This window comes from Rana temporaria, chromosome 2, assembly GCF_905171775.1.
Source record: "Rana temporaria chromosome 2, aRanTem1.1, whole genome shotgun sequence".
In the NCBI taxonomy this organism is placed as follows: Eukaryota; Metazoa; Chordata; class Amphibia; order Anura; family Ranidae; genus Rana; species Rana temporaria.
The window spans coordinates 540,448,147-540,472,925 of record NC_053490.1 but is presented as its reverse complement, the minus strand read 5'-3'; the positions used below and the strand labels follow the sequence as shown (position 1 = coordinate 540,472,925).

General features: G+C 43.1%; 1 protein-coding gene across 3 annotated transcripts in view; it reads left to right on the top strand.

Annotated features, from left to right (window-relative positions):
• Nucleotides 1–19,146, top strand: part of LOC120928127 — a 40,412-nt gene extending 21,266 nt beyond the window's left edge. For 2 of the 3 annotated variants that reach the window (XM_040339238.1, XM_040339240.1), the window contains exons 3-8: nt 1,061–1,106; nt 3,769–4,062; nt 6,698–6,994; nt 12,036–12,152; nt 17,180–17,661; nt 17,718–19,146. In XM_040339238.1, the coding sequence (XP_040195172.1) occupies nt 1,061–1,106; nt 3,769–4,062; nt 6,698–6,994; nt 12,036–12,152; nt 17,180–17,436 (1,011 nt within the window). In that variant the 3' untranslated portion in view covers nt 17,437–17,661; nt 17,718–19,146. The remainder of the gene's footprint in view (nt 1–1,060; nt 1,107–3,768; nt 4,063–6,697; nt 6,995–12,035; nt 12,153–17,179; nt 17,662–17,717) is intronic. The other variant, XM_040339239.1, reaches the window with a different exon arrangement.
• Nucleotides 19,147–24,779: the final 5,633 nt, after the last annotated feature.

The window sequence follows — 24,779 nt, the reverse complement described above, 5'->3', positions numbered from 1 at the left end:
GCGCTAAATGACGTCGCAAGGACGTCATTGGTTTCAACGTTAACGTAACGTTAACGTTAACGCAAACGACGTGAATTTTAAAATTTCGACGCGGGAACGACGGCCAAACTTAACATTGGCTAGGCCACCTAGAGGGCAGCCTTAGTTTTACGCGGCATATCTCGACGGAAACGACATAAATTTAGAGCGACGGGTAAAGCGTACGTTTGTGAATCGCCGTAACTAGTCATTTGCATATTCTACGCCGACCGCAATGGAATCGCCACCTAGCGGCCGGCCTAGAATTGCATCCTAAGATCCGACGGTGTAAGTCAATTACACCTGTCGGATCTTAGGGCTATCTATGCGGAACTGATTCTATGAATCAGCCGCATAGTTACGACGGGCGGATCACAGAGATACAACGGCGTATCAGGAGATACGCCGTCGTATTCCTTTTGTGAATCTGGCCCTATACATTTTGCGCAAACCAATCGATAAACAATTATTGCGTTTTTTTTTTACCAAAAATATGTAGAAGAATACGTATCGGACTAAACTGAAAAAAATAAAATAAAAAATTATATATTTTTGGGGGATATTTATTACAGCAAAAAGTAAAAAAATATTGAATTTTTTTCAAAATTGTCGCTCTATTTTTGTTTATAGCGCAAAAAATAAAAACCGCAGAGGTGATCAAATCCCACCAAAAGAAAGCTCTATTTGTGGGAAAAAAAGGACGCCAATTTTGTTTTGGGAGCCACGTCGCACGACCGCGCAATTGTCTGTTAAAGCGACGCAGTGCCAAATCGCAAAACCTGGCCGGGTCCTTCAGCTGCCTAAAGGTCCGGGTCTTAAGTGGTTAAACAGGAGGATTGTATTCATGGCTTGGAAAACAATCAGATTAGGTCTGAAAACTATTTAGAGAGAGAGAGAGTCTGAATGCAAACAGGCACTGTGATAAAGACTATGAACCCCCTAATAGAATGTAGACAGTATTCTGTCTACATTATTTGATCCTCATACAGAGTCGTATAACCCGATACAATTCTTCTGATTTTGTTACCATTTTTAATTCCAGATTTTGTGGTTGATCTGTGGAGGATTCCCGATCGTATCTTCATCAGGTGAGAGCCCAACAATGCTACCTGACCCCATTCTCTAAATAGCCTGATATGTCAGCCAGCAAAGGTCCAAGGTATTTAGTAAAAGGCACGGAGCCATACCTCACATGTGCGGTTTGAACACCGTTTTCATACGCGGGCGCTGCTCACGTATGCGTTCGCTTCTGCGTGCAAACTCGTCGTGACGGGGCGCGTTTAAAATTTTTATTTCTTTTTTATTATTTATTTTACCTTTTTATTTACATTTTTTTACACTGTTTTTTTTTTTTTTAAATTGGGTCACTATTTTTTCTATTACAAGGAATGTAAACCTCCCTTGTTATAGAAAAAAACATGACAAGTCCTCTTATATGTGAGATCTGGGGGCAGGGCCGCCATCAGGGAGGTCCAAAGGTCCACAGGGCCCCAGATGGCAACCCCCTTTTTTATATTTATTTAAAAAAAAAAAAAAAGTATATATATATATATATATATATATATATATATATATATATATATATATATATATATATATATATAATTTATTTTATTTTTTATTAAAGGGCCAGTTTTTTTTTTTTTTTTTTTAGAGGTCCGGAGGTCCACAGGGGCTTTTTTTATATTTTTTTTAATTTAATTTATATATATATATATATATATATATATATATATATATATAATATTATTATTATTATTAAAGGGCCCAGAGGTCCCCAGGGCCCCGGATGGCAACCCCCCTTTTTTTTATAAAAAAAATATATTATTTTATTTATTTTTATATATATATATATATATATGTATATATATATATATATATATATATATATATATATATATATATATATATATATATATATATATATATTATTTTTTATTAAAGGGCTCAGAGGTCCCCAGGGCCCCGGATGGCAACCCCCCCTTTTTTTATTTTATAAATGTTTATTTTTATTTTTTTTCTATATATTTTTTATTAATTTTTTTATTTTTATTAACCAGTTCCCGACCCCCGCATGTAAATGTACGTCCACAATATGGCACGTACAGGCACATGGGCGTACATGTATGTCCTTGCCTTCTAGCGGGTGGGGGGTCCGATCGGGACCCCCCCCGCTACATGCGGCGGTCGGGTTCGCTCGGGGAGCGATCCGGGACGACGGCGCGGCTATTTGTTTATAGCCGCTCCGTCGCGATCGCTCCCCGGAGCTGAAGAACGGGGAGAGCCGTGTGTAAACACGGCTTCCCCGTGCTTCACTGTGGCGGCGCATCAATCGAGTGATCCGTTTTATAGGGAGACTCGATCGATGACGTCATTCCTACAGCCACACCCCCCTACAGTTGTAAACACACACTAGGTGAACCCTAACTCCTACAGCGCCCCCTGTGGTTAACTCCCAAACTGCAACTGTCATTTTCACAATAAAGAATGCAATTTAAATGCATTTTTTGCTGTGAAAATGACAATGGTCCCAAAAATGTGTCAAAATTGTCCGAAGTGTCCGCCATAATGTCGCAGTCACGAAAAAAAAACGCTGATCGCCGCCATTAGTAGTAAAAAAAAAAAAATTAATAAAAATGCAATAAAACTATCCCCTATTTTGTAAACGCTATAAATTTTGCGCAAACCAATCGATAAACGCTTATTGCGATTTTTTTTACTAAAAATAGGTAGAAGAATACGTATCGGCCTAAACTGAGGGAAAAAAATGTTTTTTTATATGTTTTTGGGGGATATTTATTATAACAAAAAGTAAAAAATATTGCATTTTTTTCAAAATTGTCGCTCTATTTTTGTTTATAGCGCAAAAAATAAAAACCGCAGAGGTGATCAAATACCACCAAAAGAAAGCTCTATTTGTGGGGGAAAAAAGGACGCCAATTTTGTTTGGGGGCCACGTCGCATGGCCGCGCAATTGTCTGTTAAAGCGATGCAGTCCCGAACTGTAAAAACACCTTGGGTCTTTAGACAGCATTTTGGTCCGGGGCTTAAGTGGTTAAAGGGCCCAGATGTCCCCAGGACCCCGGATGGCTACCCCCCTTTTTTTTATATATATTTTTCTTTATTTCTTCTTTGTTTTGTAAAGGGTCCCCCCTGCTTCTCAATTTGCAGCAGCCCCCCCGTTTCTCAATTTCAGGCGACAGCACCCCCCCCCCGTTCTCTGCTCCAGGGGGCCCATGCCTGAAGCTGTGTAAGGGGCCCCATAATTCCTGATGGTGGCCCTGTCTGGGGGTCAAAAAGACCTCACATCAAATGTTTTCCCTTTAAGAGCTATGGGTGGAAGTGAGGTTTTGACGTCGCTTCCGCCCTGCTATGGTATGGAGACGGGTGGGGGGGGCCATCTTCCCCTCACTCGTCTTCACACCCAAGAAGGATGAAAACCTGATTGCCTCCGCTGCTACCGACGGCTCCGGTAAGCGGCGGAGGGCACGGGAGAGAGCGGCGGGAGGGGGTCCCTCTCCCGCCGCCAATAATGGTGATCTCGCAGCGAATCCGCCGCAGAGACCACCATTATCGTAAACAGCTGCTGCCATAACAGAGATATCCTTCTTCAAAGTGCCGACTTATATAGTCATGTGACTAAACCTACAAGTATCACACGTCTCCTCGGTCAGTCATACAATAATAGGTGGATATAGTAAAATATAAATGATGTAGAAGGTATAACTCTCCACTCTCCTCTCTCATCAGATGACATCATAGAAATGGCGGTTGGACACAACATCTCTCTGATACCAAAGTACATCGGAGATTCCTCCGGGGTCAGCTGGTGGTTCAAAGGAAGAATCCTCGCCGACATCAGATTGGGGGATTCCAATCCAGTTTATTTTTACCCCAAATTCGACCTTTTTAAGGATCGCACCACTATAAATGGTTCTACGGGACACATGACCATAAGAAACCTGACCGAGGAGGACTCGGGGCATTACAGGGCGGAGGGGGATAATACCCGTCAGGTCACACGGATCCGGATCATTGTGTTCGGTAAGAGCTTTTCATGGGAATTTGAACTGAAATAAATCCTAGACGTGGACACTGCCGGAAAATGTGTTAGTTTTCGTTTCATTCGTTTTTTTAAAAAATTCAAAAATTTGGAAATTCGAAAATTTGGAAATTCGGAAATTCGAAAATTTGGAAATTCAAAAGAACGAAAATCTAAAAATTCAAAAGAACAAAAATTCTAAAGAACGAACATCTGAAAATTCAAAAGAACGAAAATCTGAAAATTCAAAAGAACAAAAATCTGAAAATTTAAAAGAACAAAAATCCAAAAATTCTAAAGAACGAACATCCGAAAATTCAAAAGAGCGAAAATCTGAAAATCCAAAAGAACGAAAATTCAAAAGAACGAAAATCCAAAAATTCAAAAGAACGAAAATCCAAAAATTTTAAAGAACGAACATCCGAAAATTCAAAAGAACGAAAATCTGAAAATTAAAAAGAACGAAAATCTGAAAATCCAAAAGAACGAAAATCCGAAAATTCAAAAGAACGAAAATCCGAAAATTCAAAAAAACGAAAATCAGAAGATTCAAAAATCCGAAAATTCAAAAGAACAAAAATCTGAAAATCCAAAAGAACGAAAATTCAAAAGAACGAAAATCTGAAAATTCAAAAGAACAAAAATTTTAAATGCTAACTAACTAATGAAAACTATTAAATTATAGGTATTAACATTTCCTTTCAAATTTGGTTGCACGTGAATGTAACAAATTCAAATTTATCTGAAGTTACAAATTATCTGAAATAACGAATGCCACATCTAAATAGATAGAATGGAACAAATTAATAAATAATAATAATAAAACGTTGTTATTATTATTATTATTATTATTATTATTATTATTATTATTATTATTATTATTATTGTTATTTATTATTAATTCCTTATGTTCCATTCGTTTAGATACAGCATTTGTTATTTTGAATATTTTGTCATTTTGGATAAATTCGTATTCCTTACATTCACTAAATTTGAAAAGAAACTCAAATTCCGAACTCTAAAGCCCCATACACACTATCAGTTTTCCTGATGGTTTTCTCTTCAGGTTTACCAAAACCATGTAGTGCAAGGGCCTGTCTGATTGCATTCAAATTGAAACTCTTGAGGTTTGACCTCATATTAGATGGTTTTGGTAAACCTGAAGAGAAAACCGTCAGGAAAACTGATTATTTCAGATGTTTGAATTTTTGGGTCTTCGTTCTTATTTTCAGATTTTTGTTCTTTAAAATTTTGGGATTTTCAAATTTCCGAATGTCAAATTTTCAAATTTGTGAAATATTGAATTTCCGAATTTTAGTTATTATTTTAGATTTTTAGATCTTGGTTCTTGTTTTCAAATTTTTGTTCTTTTGAATTCTCGGATTTACATTCTTATTTTTGGATTTTCTCATTTAGAATTTTCTAATTTCTGAAATGTCTAATTTTCGGATCTTGGGACCAGATTCACAGAGCGAGTACGCCGGCGTATCTACTGATACGCCGGCGTACTTTCAAATTCGCCCCGTCGTATCTTTAGTTTGAATCTTCAAACAAAGATACGACGGCTTCTGGCTTTGATCCGTACGCCTTCAGATCGTAGGTGCAATACTTCGGCGCCCGCTGGGTGGAGTTTGCGTCATTTTCCGCATCAGGTATGCTAATTAGCTTTTTCCATTGATTCACGAAGGTACGCGCGGCCGTCGCATTCTCTTACGTCGTCGCTAGTCGGCTTTTCCCGGCGTATAGTTAAAGCTGCTATTTTGTGGCATATAGATAGACTTGCCATGTTAAAGTATGGCCGTCGTTCCCGCATCGAATTAAAAAAAAAATTTTTTTGCGTAAGTCGTCCGGGAATAGGAAAGGACGTAACTCACGTCTAAGTTCAAAAAATGACGTTGGTGCATTTAAATGAATCACACCCCCTACCCGCCCAATTTGAATCACACCCCCTACCCGCCCAATAGAAATACACTACGCCGCCGTAACTTACGGCGCAAAATCTTCCTGGATTCGACTTAGAGCTAGGTAAGATACGGCGGCGTAGCGTATCTCTGATATGCTGCGCCAGGGCAATTCTATGTGAATCTGGCCCTTGGTTCTTATTTTCGGATTTTTGTTCTTTTGTTTCTTTGAATTTTCGGATTTTCATTCTTATTTTTGGATTTCCCGAATTTCGAATTTTTTAATTTCTGAAATATTCAATTTCTGAATTTTCTAATTTTTTTAATTTTGGAAATATAACATTTCTGAATTTTCGAATTTTCTAATTTCCAAATTTCTGAAACTTTGAATATCCAAGTTTTCGAATTTACAAAATTTGGAAATTTTCGAAAATTCTGATATTTCCAAATGAACTGTTTTGTCAAAATTTGTTTAAAAAATTATTCGGAATGAAACAAATTGCACATGTCTAATAAACACGTGAGAAGTCTCAGAAGGAAGCTGACATTCTCAGACTCCCCGGCACCATGCTGGTTCTTGTGGGACCTTTCCAACCGCGGTGCCGGAGTCATCCTGGAGTTGGCCAGCGGGTCTGAGAAGGGAGCTTACATCTGAGCTTTTTCACACAGATCTTTTTATGTGGTGGAAGTAAAATGTGTCCTTCATTGTAGAGATTGTTATTTTATCTCTCTGCAGATCACCCGGTTCGGGTCGTGAAACAATCCTCAGGCTGCAGCGTCATTCTCACCCCGAAGTACTCGGGAACCCCCTCAGAGGTCAGCTGGTGGAGGGGCCCTCATATACTTGCCCGGGCACAACTCCACCCATCGTCAGAGGTCGCCTATTATGGTCTCGGGGGGAGAGCGCACATAGATCCATCTACAGGAAACCTGACCATAAGATGTCTGATTATGGCGGACGCGGCGGAATACCGGGCAGAGGTGCTGGTGAACAACACCATTCAGTACACGGCTGTGAAGCTCACTGTGATTGGTAAGTGCCATCCAACTGAACGTGATAATACAGCAGAACCTCGGATTGCGAGGAATGCGGTTAACGAGCGTTTCACAATACGAGCGCTGTGTATTTTTTAAATCCTAACTCGGTTTGTCTCGCAGAACGAGCAGGATTCAGGCCAAAGCGGATTGCAGTACCGCGTTAGGCCTGAGGTGGGGGGCGCAGGAGCCGAGCCGAGCCGAACTGCACCATTCGAAGCAGTTCGGAAATGCTCAGAAAGACTTGGAAATACGCCCTTCCCGAGCCTTTCCAATGTTTGCCGAGGTGTCCTCTGGCCTTTCAGTGTGTTTACAAGTCTCTCCGGCGCCCCCCCACCTCTGGCCGCATGCGGTATTGCATGCCATTGAAGTCAATGCGGAACAAATAATTTTAGTTTCCATTGACTTCAATGGGGAAACTCGCTTTGGTATGAGAGTGCTTTGGATTACGAGCGTTCTCCTGGAACAGATTATACTCGTATAGCTAGATTCAGTAAGAGTTAGGCCGGCATATCAGTAGATACGCCGACCTAACTCGGAATCTGCGCCGTCCTAAGTTTAAGTGTATTCTCAAACTGAGATACACTTAAACCTATCTAAGATATGACGGCTTGTGCCGTCCTATCTTAGGGTGCAATTTTTCAGCTGGCTGCTAGGTGGCGCTTCCGTTGAGTTTGGCGTAGAATATCTAAAAGCATAGATACACCTATTCACGAACGTACGCGCGCCCGTCGCAGTAAAGATACGCCGTTTACGTAACGCATTTTCAGGCGTAAAGTTATTCCATCAAATAGCTGGCCTAGTCAAGGACTATAGCGGTGGCAACGGGCCGGTGTATTTCTTGACAGGACTCAGTCAGGAGATGTCTCTGCAGATCTTCTGGCTCGGGGTCCTATCAGTGCAAAAAGCAGAGCCCAGCCACCTGCCCAGCAGGAGGGACGGTTGTACTGCCGGTGCCTAAGGCCCCTTTCACACTGGGGCGGGAGGCGCGGTGGCGGTATAGCGCCGCTAAAAATAGAGGTATTGCCGCGGTTTCCCATTGTTTTCAATAGGAAGGAGTGGTGAAAGAGCGGTGAAGGAGCGGTGAAGGAGCGGTATACACACCGGTATACACGCCGATCCTGTCACCGCTCCAAAGATGCTGCTAGCATGAGATTTTTTTCTTTCCCGCCAGCGCATCGCCTCAGTGTGAAAGCCCTCGGGGGTCTCACATTGAGAAGGCTGGGCAGGAGTTTTTCAGGCGGTATTTAGGCGCAATTTTTAGCGCTGTACCGCCTGCAAAAACTCATCAGTGTGAAAGGGGCCTTATGCTGAGACTGATCCTCTTGATTAAGCTGCAGGCACATTTGCCGCCCCCCTGAAAGTGCTGCCTGGTACAATGGTACCATCGGGTCCCATGGTAAGGCCGGCCCTGATGGTAATGATGATGGGGCAGTGAAATGCATCCTTGGCACAGACATCCATCTCCCATGCAGAGACCTTTACTGGCACAGTGTTGTGGGCATCCTCACGCCCGTGTTCCATTTATTTTGGGGCACACGGCCGCGTGGACACAGACACCGCGTCCCAATATGTCTTGAGGGTGCATGTCCTAATAGAAATGGAATATGGGCATGAGGATGCACACAACATTGTGCCGGTAAAAGTCTCTGCATGAGACCTGGGTGCCCTGTGTGAATGTGCCCTCACGCTTGTGTTTGGGACGGTAGTGAAAATGTCGCGTGTGTCTTTTTACTGTCCCCAACCACTTCCCCTTATTTCTGCAAATAAGCTGAGGGTGGATAATATATGCCGTGGCCATGAAGCGCTTTGCACAGCAAAAATGATCCCTGCTGCATTCAGCCACAGCCCTCCCCCCGCTCTCCCATTCCATCGGGTCGGATTGGCAGCACAAAGTTTCTCCCGCTCCTCTGTGACAACTGAGGCCATAAGTTATGAAGATTTCATCACTTCCAGTGTCGGTTCTGCATTTACCTGGCTGGTGCCAGCTAAGAAAGCAGCCAATAAGCCTTGGAGGGCAGAGGAGGGATCAGGGGTCTAATAAACCCCAGATTTCTCCATAAAGAGGATGGCCCTGATTCACAGAGAGCAAGGGGCACATTACGCCGCCGTAGGGCAAACACTGTACGCTACGCCAACGCAGCGCGGAGAGGCAAGCATTGCATTCAGCAAGCCAGTGCTCCCAACGCTGCGCCAGCGTGGCGTGGGTTTCGAAGGCGCACGCCGGCGTAGGTGGAAGTGGGCGTGAACCCATGCAAATGAGGCGTGACCCCATGCAAATGATGGGCCGAGCGCCAGACAGGTACTTATCACGAACAGCACATGCGCCGTGACGTGGACGCATGCACAGCACCCCCCTGCGCCTGCTCACAACCACGCCGGCACAACTGCCTAAGCTACGCCGGATCACCGCGTACGCCGTGAACGTAGCCTACGCCCAGCCAGACACACGTCCAACGCACAATACGCCGGCTTGTGTTCCCTGGTGCAGACCTGTGCATGTCTGTTGCCGGGTTGCACCTCATGGGGAATAACTTTACGCTGGACGTACAACTTGCGCGCATCTAGCGTAGCCTGCGCCGGGCACACGCACGTTCGTGAATCGGCGTATTTCCCTCATTTGCATGTTTGAATGACTAATCAATGGGAGCGGCAACATGCACCCAGCCCATATGTGCGCCCACCCTACGCCGGCGTGTGCAAGATACGTCGGCGGGGTGTAGCCTGTTTTTAGGCGCATGTTGGTTTGTGGGTCTGGCGCACAGATACGACGGCGCACAATTGCACTTACGTCGGCGTAACGTGTTATATGTCGGCGTAAGTGCTTTGTGAATCTGGGCCGATATGTCACTACCCAAGGTATCACAAGGGATGATAAATATCACTTGAAGACAGCTGAATTATTTTTTTAAATTTAGGGCAGGGTTGGGGATGGGCCCTTTTGGACCCCATCAGGTAGGCTGTAGGGGGCCCCATGATGATTCCGGGATTCCGCCCCAGGGACGTCCTCCCAGAATAACTTGACCGCACTGTAGACGTATTTTGTCTATAGCGCGGTTGGCAAGAGGTTAAAGGGACAGTGTAAAAATATATATATATATATATATATATATATATATATATATATATATATATATATATATATATATATATATATATAAAATATATAAAAAAAATTAAAAAATGATAAAACGAAATGTGATTAAAACTTTTTTTTAAAGGGACAGTGTAAAAAAATAAATAAAAAAAAATCTAAAAAATAAAAATAAAAAAAATGCTAAAGCGAAACGTGATCAAAACTTTTTTTTTTAAAAAGGGACAGTGTAATAAATCAATAAAATACAATTTTAAAGCTAAACGTGATCAATTTTTTTTTTAAAGGGACAGTGTAAAAAATAAAATGAAAAAATAAAATTAAATATAAAAGAATAAACTTAAATTGTTTTAAAGCGAAACGTAATCAAAACGTTTTTTAAAGGGACAGTGTAAAAAAAAAAAAAAATCTAAAAAAAAAATAGAAAAAATGCTAAAGCGAAACGTGATCAAAACTTTTTTTTTTTAAAGGGACAGTGTAATAAATAAATACAATACAATTTTAAAGCTAAACGTGATCAAGGGACAGTGTAAAAAATTTTATGAAAAAATACAATAAAATATGAAAAATTAATAAAAAAAATGTTAAAGCGAAACATGATCAAAACTTTTTTTAAGGGCACAGTGTAAAAAAATAAAATAAAAAATAAAATAAAATATAAAAAATAAAATAAAATATAAAAAAATTAAAGCGAAACGTGATCAAAACCTTTTTTCAAAGGGACAGTGTAAGAAATAAAAATATATAAAAAAATGTTAAAGCGAAACGTGATTAAAACTTTTTTTAAAGGGACAGTGTAAAAAAAAATAAAAAAAACATGCTAAAACTAAACTTGATCAAAACTTTTTTTTAAAGGGACAGTGTAAAAAATAAAATTAAAAAATAAAATCAAACATAAAAAAAGAAATTAAAAATTTTTTAAAGCGAAACATGATCAAAACTTTTTTTAAGGGGCACAGTGTAAAAAAATAATATAAAAAATAAAATAAAATATAAAAAATGTAAGAAAATACAAAAAAATGTATTAAAAAAATGTTAAAGCGAAACGTGATCAAAACCTTTTTTTCAAAGGGACAGTGTAAAAAATAAAAAATAAATAAAAAAATGTTAAAGCGAAACTTGGTCTAAACTTTTTTTTTTTAAAGGGACAGTGTAAAAAATAAAATAAAAAAATAAAATTAAATATAAAAAAATAAATTAAAAAAATGTTAAAGCGAAACATGATCAAAACTTTTTTTTAAGGAGCACAGTGTAAAACATAATATAAAAAATAAAATAAAATATAAAAAAAATAATAAAAATAATGTTAAAGCGAAACGTGATCAAAACTTTTTTAAAGGGACAGTGTAAAAAAAAAAATATATAAAAAAAAAAAAAAAAATGCTTAAGCGAAACGTGATCAAAACTTTTTTAAAGGGACAGTGTAAAAAAATCAATACAATAAAAATTATATATTTTTTTTAAAGCGCTGCCGTCCCCGCGTGCTCGCGCGTAGTAGTGAACGCATACGTAGGTCACACAACATATGTAAACGGTGTTTGCACCACACATGTGAGGAAAATGTCCTAGCGAGAGCAATAATTCTAGCGCTAGGCCTCCTTTGTAACGCTAAACTGGTAACCTGTAAACATTTTTAAAGCGTCACCTATGGAGACTTTTAAGTACCGTAGTTTGGCGCCATTCCACATGTAATTTAAAAGCGTGACATGTTAGGTATCAATTTATTCGGCCTAACGTCCTATTTCACATAATGTGGTATTTATCCTGAAACACTTTAAATCGGGAAAAGTACATCATTATGGTCACTAGATGGAGCTGAAGATCTTACGAAAATCTCAGAATTAAGCGAAATACAGTGATAGCTGAGAGAATACTTGTCACCTTTTTCTTACCTATTGTTATAGAGAGAGCTGATCTCCGTATTCTCTCCTGCTTTATATTACAGCTCAGGAAGTGAGAGGAAGGAGAGGAACGATAGGACTGAGTGGGTGTGCGATCGCAGTCATGGTGGTTGCAGCGTCGGTGATTCTCGTCGCCATTCTTGGCGTCTTGTCTTGCAAATGTGAGTATAAATAATCTCCTTATCATGTTTCCACACACGGTATCAGTATCTATCTACACTATATTACCAAAAGTATTGGGATGCCTGCCTTACGCCAGGGTTTGACAAATTTGCTTGGAATCTAGGAGCCAGCTAAAAAAGTTAGGAGCCAGAAAACGCACCCCATCCCGACGAGCTTGCGCGCAGAAGCGAACACATACGTGAGCAGCGCCCGCATATGTAAACGGTGTTCAAACCACACATGTGAGGTTTCGCCGCGATTGGTAGAGCGAGAGCAATAATTCTAGCCCTAGACCTACTCTGTAACTCAAAACATGCAACCTGTAGAATTTTTTGAAACGTCGCCTATGGAGATTTTAAAGGGTAAAAGTTTGTCGGCATTCCACGAGCGGACGCAATTTTGAAGCGTGACATGTTGGGTATCAATTTACTCGGTACGTATTATCTTTCATAATATAAAAAAAAAATGGGGATAACTTTACTGTTGTCTTATTTTTTAATTAAAAAAAGTGTAATTTTTTCCCAAAAAAGTGCGCTTGTAAGACCGCTGCGCAAATACGGCGTGACAGAAAGTATTGCAACGATCGCCATTTTATTCTCTAGGGTGTTAGGATAAAAAATATATATATAATGTTTGGGGGTTCTAATTGGAGGGAAAAAGATGGCAGTGAAAATAGTTAAAAATGACATTAGAATTGCTGTTTAACTTGTAATGCTTAACTTGTAATACCAACGGCCACCACCAGATGGCACCAGCTCACAAAAAAAATATATATATATATTTTTTTTTGCCCACCTTCCAAGCCAAGTTGCCAGGACACTATTTCTAGTCGCCATGGCGACCTGGCGCCCGGGATTTGTCAATCCCTGCTTTACACGCACATGAACTTTAACCATTTAAGGACAGAAGGTGTTTTTCAGATTCGGTGTTTACGAGACTAAAACAGTTTTTTTTGCTAGAAAATTACTTAAAACCCCCAAACATTATATATATTTTTTTCTAACACCCTAGAGAATAAAATGGCGGTCATTGCAATACTTTTTGTCACACCGTATTTGCGCAGCGGTCTTACAAGCGCACTTTTTTTGGAAAAAATTCACTTTTTTGAATTAAAAAATAAGACAACAATAAATTTGGCCCATTTTTTTATATATATTGTGAAAGATAATGTTACGCCGAGTAAAATGATACCCAACATGTCACGCTTAAAAAATGCGCCCGCTCGTGGCATGGCGTCAAACTTTTACCCTTAAAAATCTCGATAGGCGACGTTTAAAAAATTTTTATACGTTGCATTTTTTGAGCTACAGAGTAGGCCTAAGGCTAGAATTATTGCTCTCGCTCTAACGATCGCGGCGATACCTCACTTGTGTGGTTTGAACTCCGTTTTCAAATGCGGGCGCTACTTGCTTCTGCGTGCGAGCTCGTCGGGACGGGGCGCTTTAAACTATTTTTTTTTTTGTTTTCTTATTTATTTTTATTGATTTTATAATTTTTTACACTGAAAATAAAAAATAAAAAATGTATCACTTTTATTCCTATTATAAGAAATGTAAACATCCCTTGTAATAGAAAAAAGCATGACAGGTCCTCTTATATATGAGATCTGGGGTCAAAAAGACCTCACATCTCATATTTACACTAACATGCAAAAAAAAAATAAAAAATGGAAATGTTGTCATTTAAAAAAATGACAACAAAAAAATTGTCTCTTTAAGACGCTGGGCGGGACTGACGTTTTGACGTCACTTACGCCCAGCAGAGCTATGGGGACGGGTGGGGGCCATCTTGCCCTCACTCGAGTCCTCACTGATCAGTCAGCAGCACCAGATCTCCTCCGCCGCTACCGGCGGCTCCGGTAAGCGGCGGAGGACGCGGGAGAGCGGCGGGAGGGGGGGCCCTCTCCCGCCACCGGCAAATCCGCCACGGAGACCGCCGTTATCGTTTACACGGCCACCCACTGAAGAGATGGATATCTCGGTTATGGCGCGCATGCTCAGAATCACGTCGCATATACTCCCTAAGATACGACGGCTCAATGCGTTCGACGTGAACGTAACTTACGCCCAGCCCCATTCACGTACGACTTACGTAAACAACGTAAAATACTACGGCTGTTCGGAACGTTTCCGATGTCCATACCCTAACATGACTTACCCCTGCTTTATGAGGGGAAAACTTATGCCGGACGTACGCCTTTACGTAAATGGCGTAGATTACTGCGACGGGCGCAAGTACGTTCGTGAATCGGCGTATCTAGGTCATTTACATATTCGATGCGTAAATCAACGGAAGCGCCCCAAGCAGCCAGCGTAAATATGCGCCCTAAGATACGACGGCGTAGGAGACTTACGTCGGTCGTAGGAAGTCAAAATTCAGGCGTATCTTGTACTGTGAATTAGGCGCATAGATACGGCGGCGCATCCGTGGACTTACGCGGCGTATCATTAGATACGTCGGCGTAAGGTCGGCGTAAGTCTTTGTGAATCGGGGCCATAGTTGTTGGGCCATTAACGGATCTTTATAATCAATGGCCCGGATTCAAGAAGCAATTGCGCCTGTGTAACCATAGTTACACAGCGCAATTGCTTACTTGCCACGGCGTAACGAGTGCTCCTGATTCAGGAACCTTGTTACGCCGACTGCAGCCTAAGATATGCGCGGCATAAGGCTCTTACGCCCGCATATCTTAGGCTGCATTCTTGCGATGGCCGCTAGGTGGCGTTCCCGTTGTGCTCAGCGTATAGTATGCAAATTGCATACTAACGCCGATTCACAACGTTACGCGAGCCCTGCGTACGCAGTTTACGTCGTTTCCATACAGCGTTTTTCGCATAAGCCAAAGTTACGTATACCCGTCGTTCCCGCGTCGCGAAATTTCAAATTTACGTAGTTTGCGTAAGTGATTCGTGAATGGCGCTGGACGCCATTCACGTTCACTTTGAAGCAAATGACGTCCTTGCGACGTCATTTGCCGCAATGCACGTCGGGAAAGTTTCCCGACGGAGCATGCGCCCTACGCTCGGCGCGGGAACGCGCCTAATTTGAATGATTCCCGCCCCCTACGGGATCATTTAAATCGCGCGCGCTTACGCCGGGCATTTTGCCGGCGCGCCCACGCAATTTACGGAGCTACTGCTCCATGAATCAAGGGCAGCGCAGTAAATTTGCGGGGGCGCAGGGCAAAATCGTTGCCCTGCGCCTCCGTAAAAAAAGCGCAATTGTACCTGAATCCACCCCAATCTCTTCTAACAGAAGAAGATCCCCCTGACTGGCGGACAGCTAATCTTGTACCCACCCCACAGGAAGGTAGAATCTGCCAATTACAGGCCAGTCAGTCCAACATCAATTAAGTTATTGGGGTCACTCCTGAGAAGAAGGATCGTCGATCACCTAAAACGCACCCAACTTGCTGGACCCAAAGCAGCGCGTTTCGACTCTGTGACATGTTACTAGATGCGGGGGGAGACAAGAGAAGCAACTTCATCATTTATTTCTCTCTATATACTTTTTAGGACTGGGGGAATTTTTTTTTCTACTGCGCCCCGCCCTTTACGTGTTCTTACCAATCACATCTATTTAATTATTTATCAATCACACTTACCGTATATACTCGAGTATAAGCCAACTTTTTCAGCACATTTTTTATGCTGAAAAAAAGCCCCCCTCTGGCTTATACGCGAGTGATTGTCTCCTGCTGTGTCATGCAGCCTTAAATGCTCAGCGGCCGTCCGCTGTAACAAAGCCCCGCCTCCTCCTCGTTTGTGATAGACAGAACACTGATACAACTATCACAGACGAGGAGGAGGCGGGGCTTTGTTACAGTGGACGTCCGCCGACTGCAGTTGAATGACACAGCGGGAGACACCCACTGTTTGTAATCAAAGGTACATGAGGCTGCAGATGGGCACAGTGAGGCTGCAGATGGGCACAGTGAGGCTGCAAATGGGCACAGTGAGGCTTCAGATGGGCACTGATGATACAGGTGGGCACAGTGAGGCTGCAGATGGGCACTGATGATACAGGTGGGCACAGTGAGGCTGCAGATGGGCACTGATGATACAGGTGGGCACAGTGAGGCTGCAAATGGGCACTGATGATAAAGGTGGGCACAGTGAGACTGCAGATGGGCACAGTGAGGCTGCAGATAGGCACTGATGATACAGGTGGGCACAATGAGGCTGCAGATGTGCACTAATGATAGAGGTAGGCACAGTGAGGCTGCAGATTGGCACTGATGATTCAGGTGGGCACAGTGAGACTGCAAATGGGCACAGTGAGGCTGCAAATGGGCATTTTTTACCCTCTTTTCCACTAAGGCCCCGTACACACGAGAGGATCGATCCGCTGAAATTGATCCGTGGATCGGTTTCAGCGGATAGATCCGCTGGTGTGTACGATCCAGCGGATATTTATCCGCGGATATATTTCGGGCCGACCGATTTCCAGCGGATAAATATTTCTTAGCATGCTAAGAAATCTATCCGCTGGAATCGGCTCCAGCGAATCGATCCCGTGGTCTGTACAGACTCACCGGATCGATCCGTCCGAACCATCCCTCGCATGCGTCGTAATGATTCGACGCATGCGTGGAATTCTTTATATGACAGCGTCGCGCACGTCGCCGCGTCATCATCGCGGCGACGGCGCGACACGTCATCGCGATGGGAATTCTGCGTGGATTTCGATCCGATGGTGTGTACACTCCATTGGATCAAAATCCTCAGAGGATTTATCCGCGGAATCGGTCCGGAGGACCGTATCCGCGTATAAATCCTCTCGTGTGTACTAGGCCTTACAGAAGCTGCTGCATTTCCCACCCTAGGCTTATACTTGAGTCAATACGTTTTCCCAGATTTGTGTGGTAAAATTAGGTGACTCGGCTTATATTCGGGACGGCTTATACTCAAGTATATACGGTAATTAAAAAAAATGAAAACGATCCATCCGATGTGTTATGTAATGCAGGAGATTCTGTTTTGTGTTTCCTTCCTCTCTTTGTATAATTTTATGTTTGTTTCTGCAGGTGGCGCTATGGTGACCAGGTTCCGAGATCCTCCCGTCGTACTCGTGTCTATGAGGTGTATTACCAAGATGGCTCTTGGAACAAGAATGGAAAAAACTGAGACCTGGTATTGTGATTGCAGGTTATGTCAGTCCAGTTTCCCGATGGAAAGGTTCCAGGAGAAGACTCATTGTATGGAGGTCACAAACTACCCTGCCACCATCCCCCATGTCTCAGTGAATGATAATAATGGGCATTTCTCCAGAGTGAAGGACTAGTGTAGCAAGGCAGTGCCTATGGGCAAGGAATAGGTGAACTGACCATGTGTAATGCAAGTCTCTCAGAGATCACTTTATTAGGGACCCCTCCATGTCTACAGCAGCCTTTCTCAACCATCGTTCCTCCAGAGGTTCCCGGGGGTTCCTTGGGCAGTGAGCAGTGGTGGAATGATTTCCTGTCTGGCCATGGATGTAAAAGGGCCCTATGCTGACCACGAGCATAAGGTGGTCCTTCTCTCATTTACCACATAAGATGGTCCTTCTCTCATTGACCACATAAGGTGGTCCTTCTCTCACTGACCATGTGTGATGCAAGTCTCTCAGAGTTCACTTTCTTGGGTATCCCCTATGTCTAATAACGGAAGAATGAATCATGGGACTTCATATCATTACATAAAGCTTTAAGAAATGACCAGAAACATGGTTGAGTAGCTGTTTGACCAAGCCTGACCTAATGATATCTAAGAAACTTTGACTGCGACATGATTGTTAGTGCAAGACGTGATGCTGGAAGCATCTCGGAAACGGTTGACCTCCTTTGATTCCAGAGTCTATCTAGAGCAGCCTTTATCAACCATGCTTCTTCCAGAGGTTGCCAGAGGTTCCTTGGGCAGTGAAGAGTGGTGGAATGATTTCCTGTCTCACCAGGAATGTAGAAGGTCACTATGCTGACCACGAGCATAAGCTGGTCCTTCTCTCATTGACAACATAAGGTGGTTTTTCTCTCATTGACCATGTGTAGTGCAAGTCTCTCAGAGATCACTTTATTAGGGACCCCTGCATGTCTAAAGCAGCCTTTCTCAACCATGGTTCCTCCAGAGGGTCCCGGGGGTTCCTTGGGCAGTGAGCAGTGGTGGAATGATTTCCTGTCTGGCCGTGAATGTAAAAGGGCCCTATGCTGACCACGAGCATAAGGTGGCCCTTCTCTCACTGACCATGTGTGATGCAAGTCTCTCAGAGATCACTTTCTTGGGTATCCCCTATGTCTAATAACGGAAGAATGAACCACGGGGCTTCATATCATTACATAAATCTTTAAGAAATGATCAGAAACGTGGTTGAGTAGCTGTTTGACCAAGCCTGACCTAATGATATCTAAGAAACTTTGACTGCGACATGATTGTTAGTGCAAGACGTTATGCTGGAAGCATCTCGGAAACGGTTGACCTCCTTTGATTCCAGAGTCTATCTAGAGCAGCCTTTATCAACCATGGTTCTTCCAGAGGTTGCCAGAGGTTCCTTGGGCAGTGAAGAGTGGTGAAATGATTTCCTGTCTCACCAGGAATGTAGAAGGTCACTATGCTGACCACAAATATAAGCTGGTCATTCTCTCATTGACCACATAAGGTGGTTCTTCTCTCATTGACCACATAAGGTGGTTTTTCTCTCATTGACCATGTGTAGTGCAAGTCTCTCAGAGATCACTTTATTAGGGACCCCTGCATGTCTAAAGCAGCCTTTCTCAACCATGGTTCCTCCAGAGGGTCCCGGGGGTTCCTTGGGCAGTGAGCAGTGGTGGAATGATTTCCTGTCTGGCCATGAATGTAAAAGGGCCCTATGCTGACCACGAGCATAAGGTGGTCCTTCTCTCATTGACCATGTGTAATGCAAGTCTCTCATAGTTCACTTTGTTGGGTACCCCCTATGTCTAATAACAGAAGAATGAATCATGGGGCTTCATATCATTACATAAAGCTTTAAGAAATGATCAGAAACGTGGTTGAGTAGCTGTTTGACCAAGCCTGACCTAATGATATCTAAGTACCTTTGACTGAGACATGATTGTTGGTGCAAGATGTTATACTGGAAGCTTTTCAGAAACGGTTGACCTCCTGGGATTCCAGAGTCTATCTAGAGCATCCTTTATCAACCATGGTTCTTCCAGAGGTTCCCGGGATTCCTTGGGCAGTCAAGAGTGGTGGAATGATTTCCTGTCTCACCATGTATGAATGTAAAAGAGCACTGACCACGAGCACAAGGGGGTCTTTCTCTCATTGACCACATAAGGTGTTTCTTCTCTCATTGCCCATGTGTAATGCAAGTCTCTCGGAGATCACTTTATTAGGGGCACCTCCATGTCTAAAGCAGCCTTTCTCAAACATGGTTCCTCCAGCGCAGTGGTTCTCAACCTGGGGGTCGGGACCCCCTTGGGGGTCAAATGACAATTTGCCAGGGGTCACCAAATTCTGGGCTGTTCCTGAATCCTGCACTGCTCTCCCAGCCCTTTCATGGCTGCCCAGCAGGGCTGTTCCTGGAGCCCATGGCCGCCCACTCAGCCTCTTTGCAGCCGTCCATTCAGTTCACGACATGGCTGGGGGGCAGAGACTAGGTCAGCTGGCTGGTGAGGAATGTGAAGTGGGAGAGGCTGGAGGAGACCCTATATCCTGATTTGGGCATAGGTGTCACTGCTATGAGACACCACAAATTCGGAGACACAGTGAGTAACACTACCTATGATTATAGTTGCTATTAAAAGTCCCCACTACAGTTCTCAGATCAGCAGATGACCTTGATCAAGAGCGCTAAATTTAGCTGATCAGAACTCTCCTTCTGTTGGAAAAAAAAAGAGACCACATGATAAAGGAAAAGAGGGGGAGGAACAAAGAAAAAGGGAGAGAAAGAATAGGAGAAAGAACAAGAGAGACAGCTAGAGAGAGGGATGGGGAAAAAAAACAAGAAATTAGGATAGAGAGAGATAAAAAGGGAAAGAAAGGAGAACAAAGAGAAAGAGTGGCACATAAAATGTACCATGAGGGGTTTTAATACTGTACGAGTGGAAGGCACTCAGGGAGTGCTAAATGCCTGTGGGTTAGGGGCGCAAATTACTTGTCTTGCCTTGGGTGCTGACAACCCACCCTACACAAATAGTCCCCACAACTTGGGAAATTTTATCAAGGGGTCACGGCACTAGAAGGCTGAGAACCACTGCTCCAGAGGTTCCCGGGAGTTCCTTGGGCAGTGAAGAGTGGTGGAATGATTTCCTGTCTCACCATGAATGTAAAAGGGCTCTTTGCTGACCACAAATATAAGCTGTTCATTCTCTCATTGACCATGTGTAATGAAAGTCTCTCGGAGATCACTTTATTACGGACACCTCCATGTCTAAAGCAGCCTTTCTCAACCATGGTTCCTCCGAGTCCAGAGGTATCCTGGGAGTTCCTTGGGCAGTGAAGAGTGGTGGAATGATTTCCTGTCTCACCATGAATGTAAAAGGGCTCTTTGCTGACCACAAATATAAGCTGTTCCTTCTCTCATTGACCATGTGTAATGAAAGTCTCTCAGAGAATATTTTATTATGTACACCTCTATGCAGTGGCGGCCGGTGCTTTTTTTGGGGGGGGGGCAAACAAACTTGGCCCCCTCACTCCTCCCACCCCCTTCCCCGTCACTCGATCGATTGTCTGCCCACCAGACCCAGACTTATGCCATCCAGGTCGTGGCTTTGGCGGCTTTACTCCAGCATCTCCTCCTGAGTTCCGGCGGTTGCTTTTCCTCACGGCCAATCGGGTCTTAGGATGCCCCAAGCCTCAGGCTCAAATCATGTGCTTTAACGAAAACATTGAAATCTATGTGTCTGGTGCCCTGCATGGAGATTAGGGGCCGGCGCATGGATTAGGGGGGCGCCCCTTATGAGTGGCCACCACTGCCTCTCTGTCTAATAACCAAGCAATGAATTATGGGGCTGCATAGCATTACATAAAGCTTGCAGAAATTATTAGAAAGGGGATTCATCTGCGGTGGCTCAACGCGATTGGCACTGCGCTGACAAGCCATTCACCTCTGCAGCTATGGGTTCGGATCCCGGTCTCGGCTACATGTGAATTGAGTTTGGTGGTCTCAGCCCGGCTCCGGGTGGCTGTGCTATGCAAAGGTAAGCTTGCGCTTAGTACGCCCGCCCACCCCCCTCCCACAAAAAAACACAACACTTACACGCACTCGAAATTGGGTTAACATGCACGCACTTTGACCACGCGGTCTCTAAAAAGAGAGGCGAAGGACTAACGGGGCTGGTCGAGCGGGCTAGTTCCTCTCACTCCCTTATAGGGAGTCCCTCTGCCCCGTTGGGCTTCAAAGCGGAGCAGGTAGGGCGGGCTGTGTGGGAGGACCCCCTCACACACCCGCCATTGCCACCCGGGGCATGAAGAAAGGTGGCAGATTGCCTCTGGGGGAGGCCTGCCTACTCCCAACTCCTGCAGTCAGGCTCCTCTCTCGAGTACACGCACAAAATACACTTTAGAAAAAAAAGAAAGGGGGATTCAGTAGCTGTTTGACCAAATGAGATCTTAGTAATGTCATGGCCGGAATACATAAAAATTTTCATACTTCGTGAAACATTCAGCCAAAGAGTCGTCATACCAGGGGAGCGCCCCCCCCTCCACCAGAAAAGGGTGATTGAATCATCCCCTCTAAGGAGAGTGGAGGTCACTAGACACACCTGATGTTGATACAAAGTAATTTAACCAATGGTGACAATTTGGTTGACAGTTGTCAAATTTATGTTTTAAGATTTAGATGCAACGCCTGTGTTATAGAAAAGCCAACGTGGACCTGACCGGAAAAACCTTCTCTGCTTCTTTCTTTAGATGCAGAGAAGGCGTTCGACAGTTAATTGGGATTACCTGAACCTGACCCTTCAAAAATTTGGCTTTAAGGATCCCATTCTCGATGCTATACTGGCCCTTTATACCACTCCCACAGCCCGAGTCTTTACTTCCGGCCGTCTTTCTAAACCTTTCCATATCTCTAATGGTACCCGACAGGGCTGCCCATTGTCCCCTCTAATTTTTAATATGATGGTTGAACCCCTGGCTGAGCACATTAGAACTAAAGACAACATATTGGGAATTCATATAGGAAAACTGGCCCATAAAATTGGCTTATTTGCAGACGACATAATCTTGATGTTAACTGATCCTTTTTCCTCTTTAACTGAAGTTCAAATTTTTTTATCCTGGTTTGGTGAGGTCTCTTTTTACAAAGTGAACGCTTTAAAATCATCCATTTTGGACATCGGAATTGATGCTGTGTCCAAAAATTTATTACAGCGCCAGTTCCCTTACATCTGGGAGGACACTAAAATTCCATATTTGGGTATCAACCTCACCAGAACTACCAAATCACTATGGGCCATATTCTGAGTAAAGTTACGATGGAGTATCTCAGGATACTCCATCGTATCTCTCTTTTTTGGCCCGCGTATCTATGCGAGTGATTCTTAGAATCATTTTCGCATAGATACGCTTAAGATCCGACATGTGTAAGTCACTTACACTGTCGGATCTTAAATGTAATCACTCCGCCGGCCGCTAAGTGGCGTTTACGTTCAGGTCTCATTTGTTTATGCAAATGAGCCTGATACGCCGATTCACGAACCAAATCGCGTCGCGTAACCGTCGCTAACGTCGTTTGCGTAGGCGTAAGGTTACCCCTGCTATATGAGGGGTAACCTTACGCCAGTCCCACGTAGGCCATGTTAAGTATGGCGTCGGGTCCGCGTCATGTTTTCCCGTCGGGTACGTCGTTTTACTAAGTCGTCCGCGAATACGACTTTACATCAATGACGCACACGTCGGCGTCATTGACGTTTTACACCGAGAACTGGAGCATGCGCACTGGGCTATTTTAAGCCCGGTGCATGCGCAGTTCGTTCGAATCGGGGGCGCGCTTAATTTAGATACAAGCCGCCCCCTTGGATTTACGCGGGGATACGCCGGGCCAATTACACTACGCCGCCCCAAACTACGGAGCAAGTGTTTGGGGAATACAGCACTTGCTCCTGTAGGTTGGGGCGGCGGAGTGTAAATGGCTTACGCGCCGCCCGCCTACTTTCTACAAGAATATGGCCCTATATGAATATAATTACCTTACCCTTATGCCGCGTACACACCATCACTTTATGTGATGAAAAAAAACGACACTTTCTGTGAAGTAAAAAATGACGTTTTTGAAACTTCAATTTTCAAAGACGAAGTTGCCTACACACCATCGTTTTTCTCACAATGTTCTTGCAAAGTGAGGTTACGTTCCACCACGTTTTTCCATTGAAGCTCGCTTCATAAGTAGCTTCTGGGCATGCGTGGATGAAAAAACGTCTTAGAAAACAACGTTTTTTGCTACACACGGTCAATTTCTGTGAAGTAAAAAGTGCACTTTTGAAAAACGACACATAAAATTGAAGCATGCTTCAATTTTTTTTGGTCGTTTTTTACAAGACATAAAACGACGTTTCCCCCCACACACATTCAATTAAAGTGACGTTTTTAAAAACGTCATTTTTTTTCATCACATAAAGTGATGGTGTGTACGCGGCATAAGAAGTAAATTACAGGCAGACCTTCAAAATCTGAGCAAGCACGAATTCTCTTGGTGGGGCAGATTATCTGCTTTTAAAATGATTCATCTTCCACAGGTGTTATATTTTTTTCGGAATTTACCTATTCCTATTTTCCAATATTTTTTTGAAATCCTTGCAAACACTTTTATCCAAATTTGTTTGGAAGGGAAAGAGGTCTAGATGTGCTCATAACAAATTAATTAAACATCGAATGTCTGGAGGAGTGGGATACATTGACTTTCAAGATTATTATCATTCCTCCATTCTAACCCAAGTGAGAGAGTGGTTTAACCACTTACCCCCCGGACCATATTGCTGCCCAAAGACCAGAGTACTTTTTGCGATTCGGGACTGCGTCGCTTTAACAGACAATTGCGCGGTCGTGCGACGTGGCTCCCAAACAAAATTGGCGTCCTTTTTTTCCCACAAATAGAGCTTTCTTTTGGTGGTATTTGATCACCTCTGCGGTTTTTATTTTTTGCGCTATAAACAAAAATAGAGCGACAATTTTGAAAAAAAATAATATTTTTTACATTTTGCTATAATAAATATCCCCCAAAAATATATAAAAAAACATTTTTTTTCCTCAGTTTAGGCCGATACGTTTTCTTCTACATATTTTTCGTAAAAAAAAATCGCAATAAGCGTTTATTGATTGGTTTGCGCAAAAGTTATAGCGTTTACAAAATAGGGGGTATTTTTATGTAATTTTTATTATATTTTTTTTACTAGTAATGGCGGCGATCAGCGTTTTTTTTTTTTCGGTACTGCGACATTATGGCGGACACTTCGGACACTTTTGACACATTTTTGGGACCATTGGCATATTTATAGCGATCAGTGCTATAAAAATGCATTGGATTACTATAAAAATGCCACTGGCAGTGAAGGGGTTAACACTAGGGGGCGGGGAAGAAGTTAAGTATGTCCCCTGGGTGTGTTCTAACTGTGGGGGGGGGCCTCACTAGGGGAAACACTGATCCTCGGTTCATACATTGTATGAACCGAA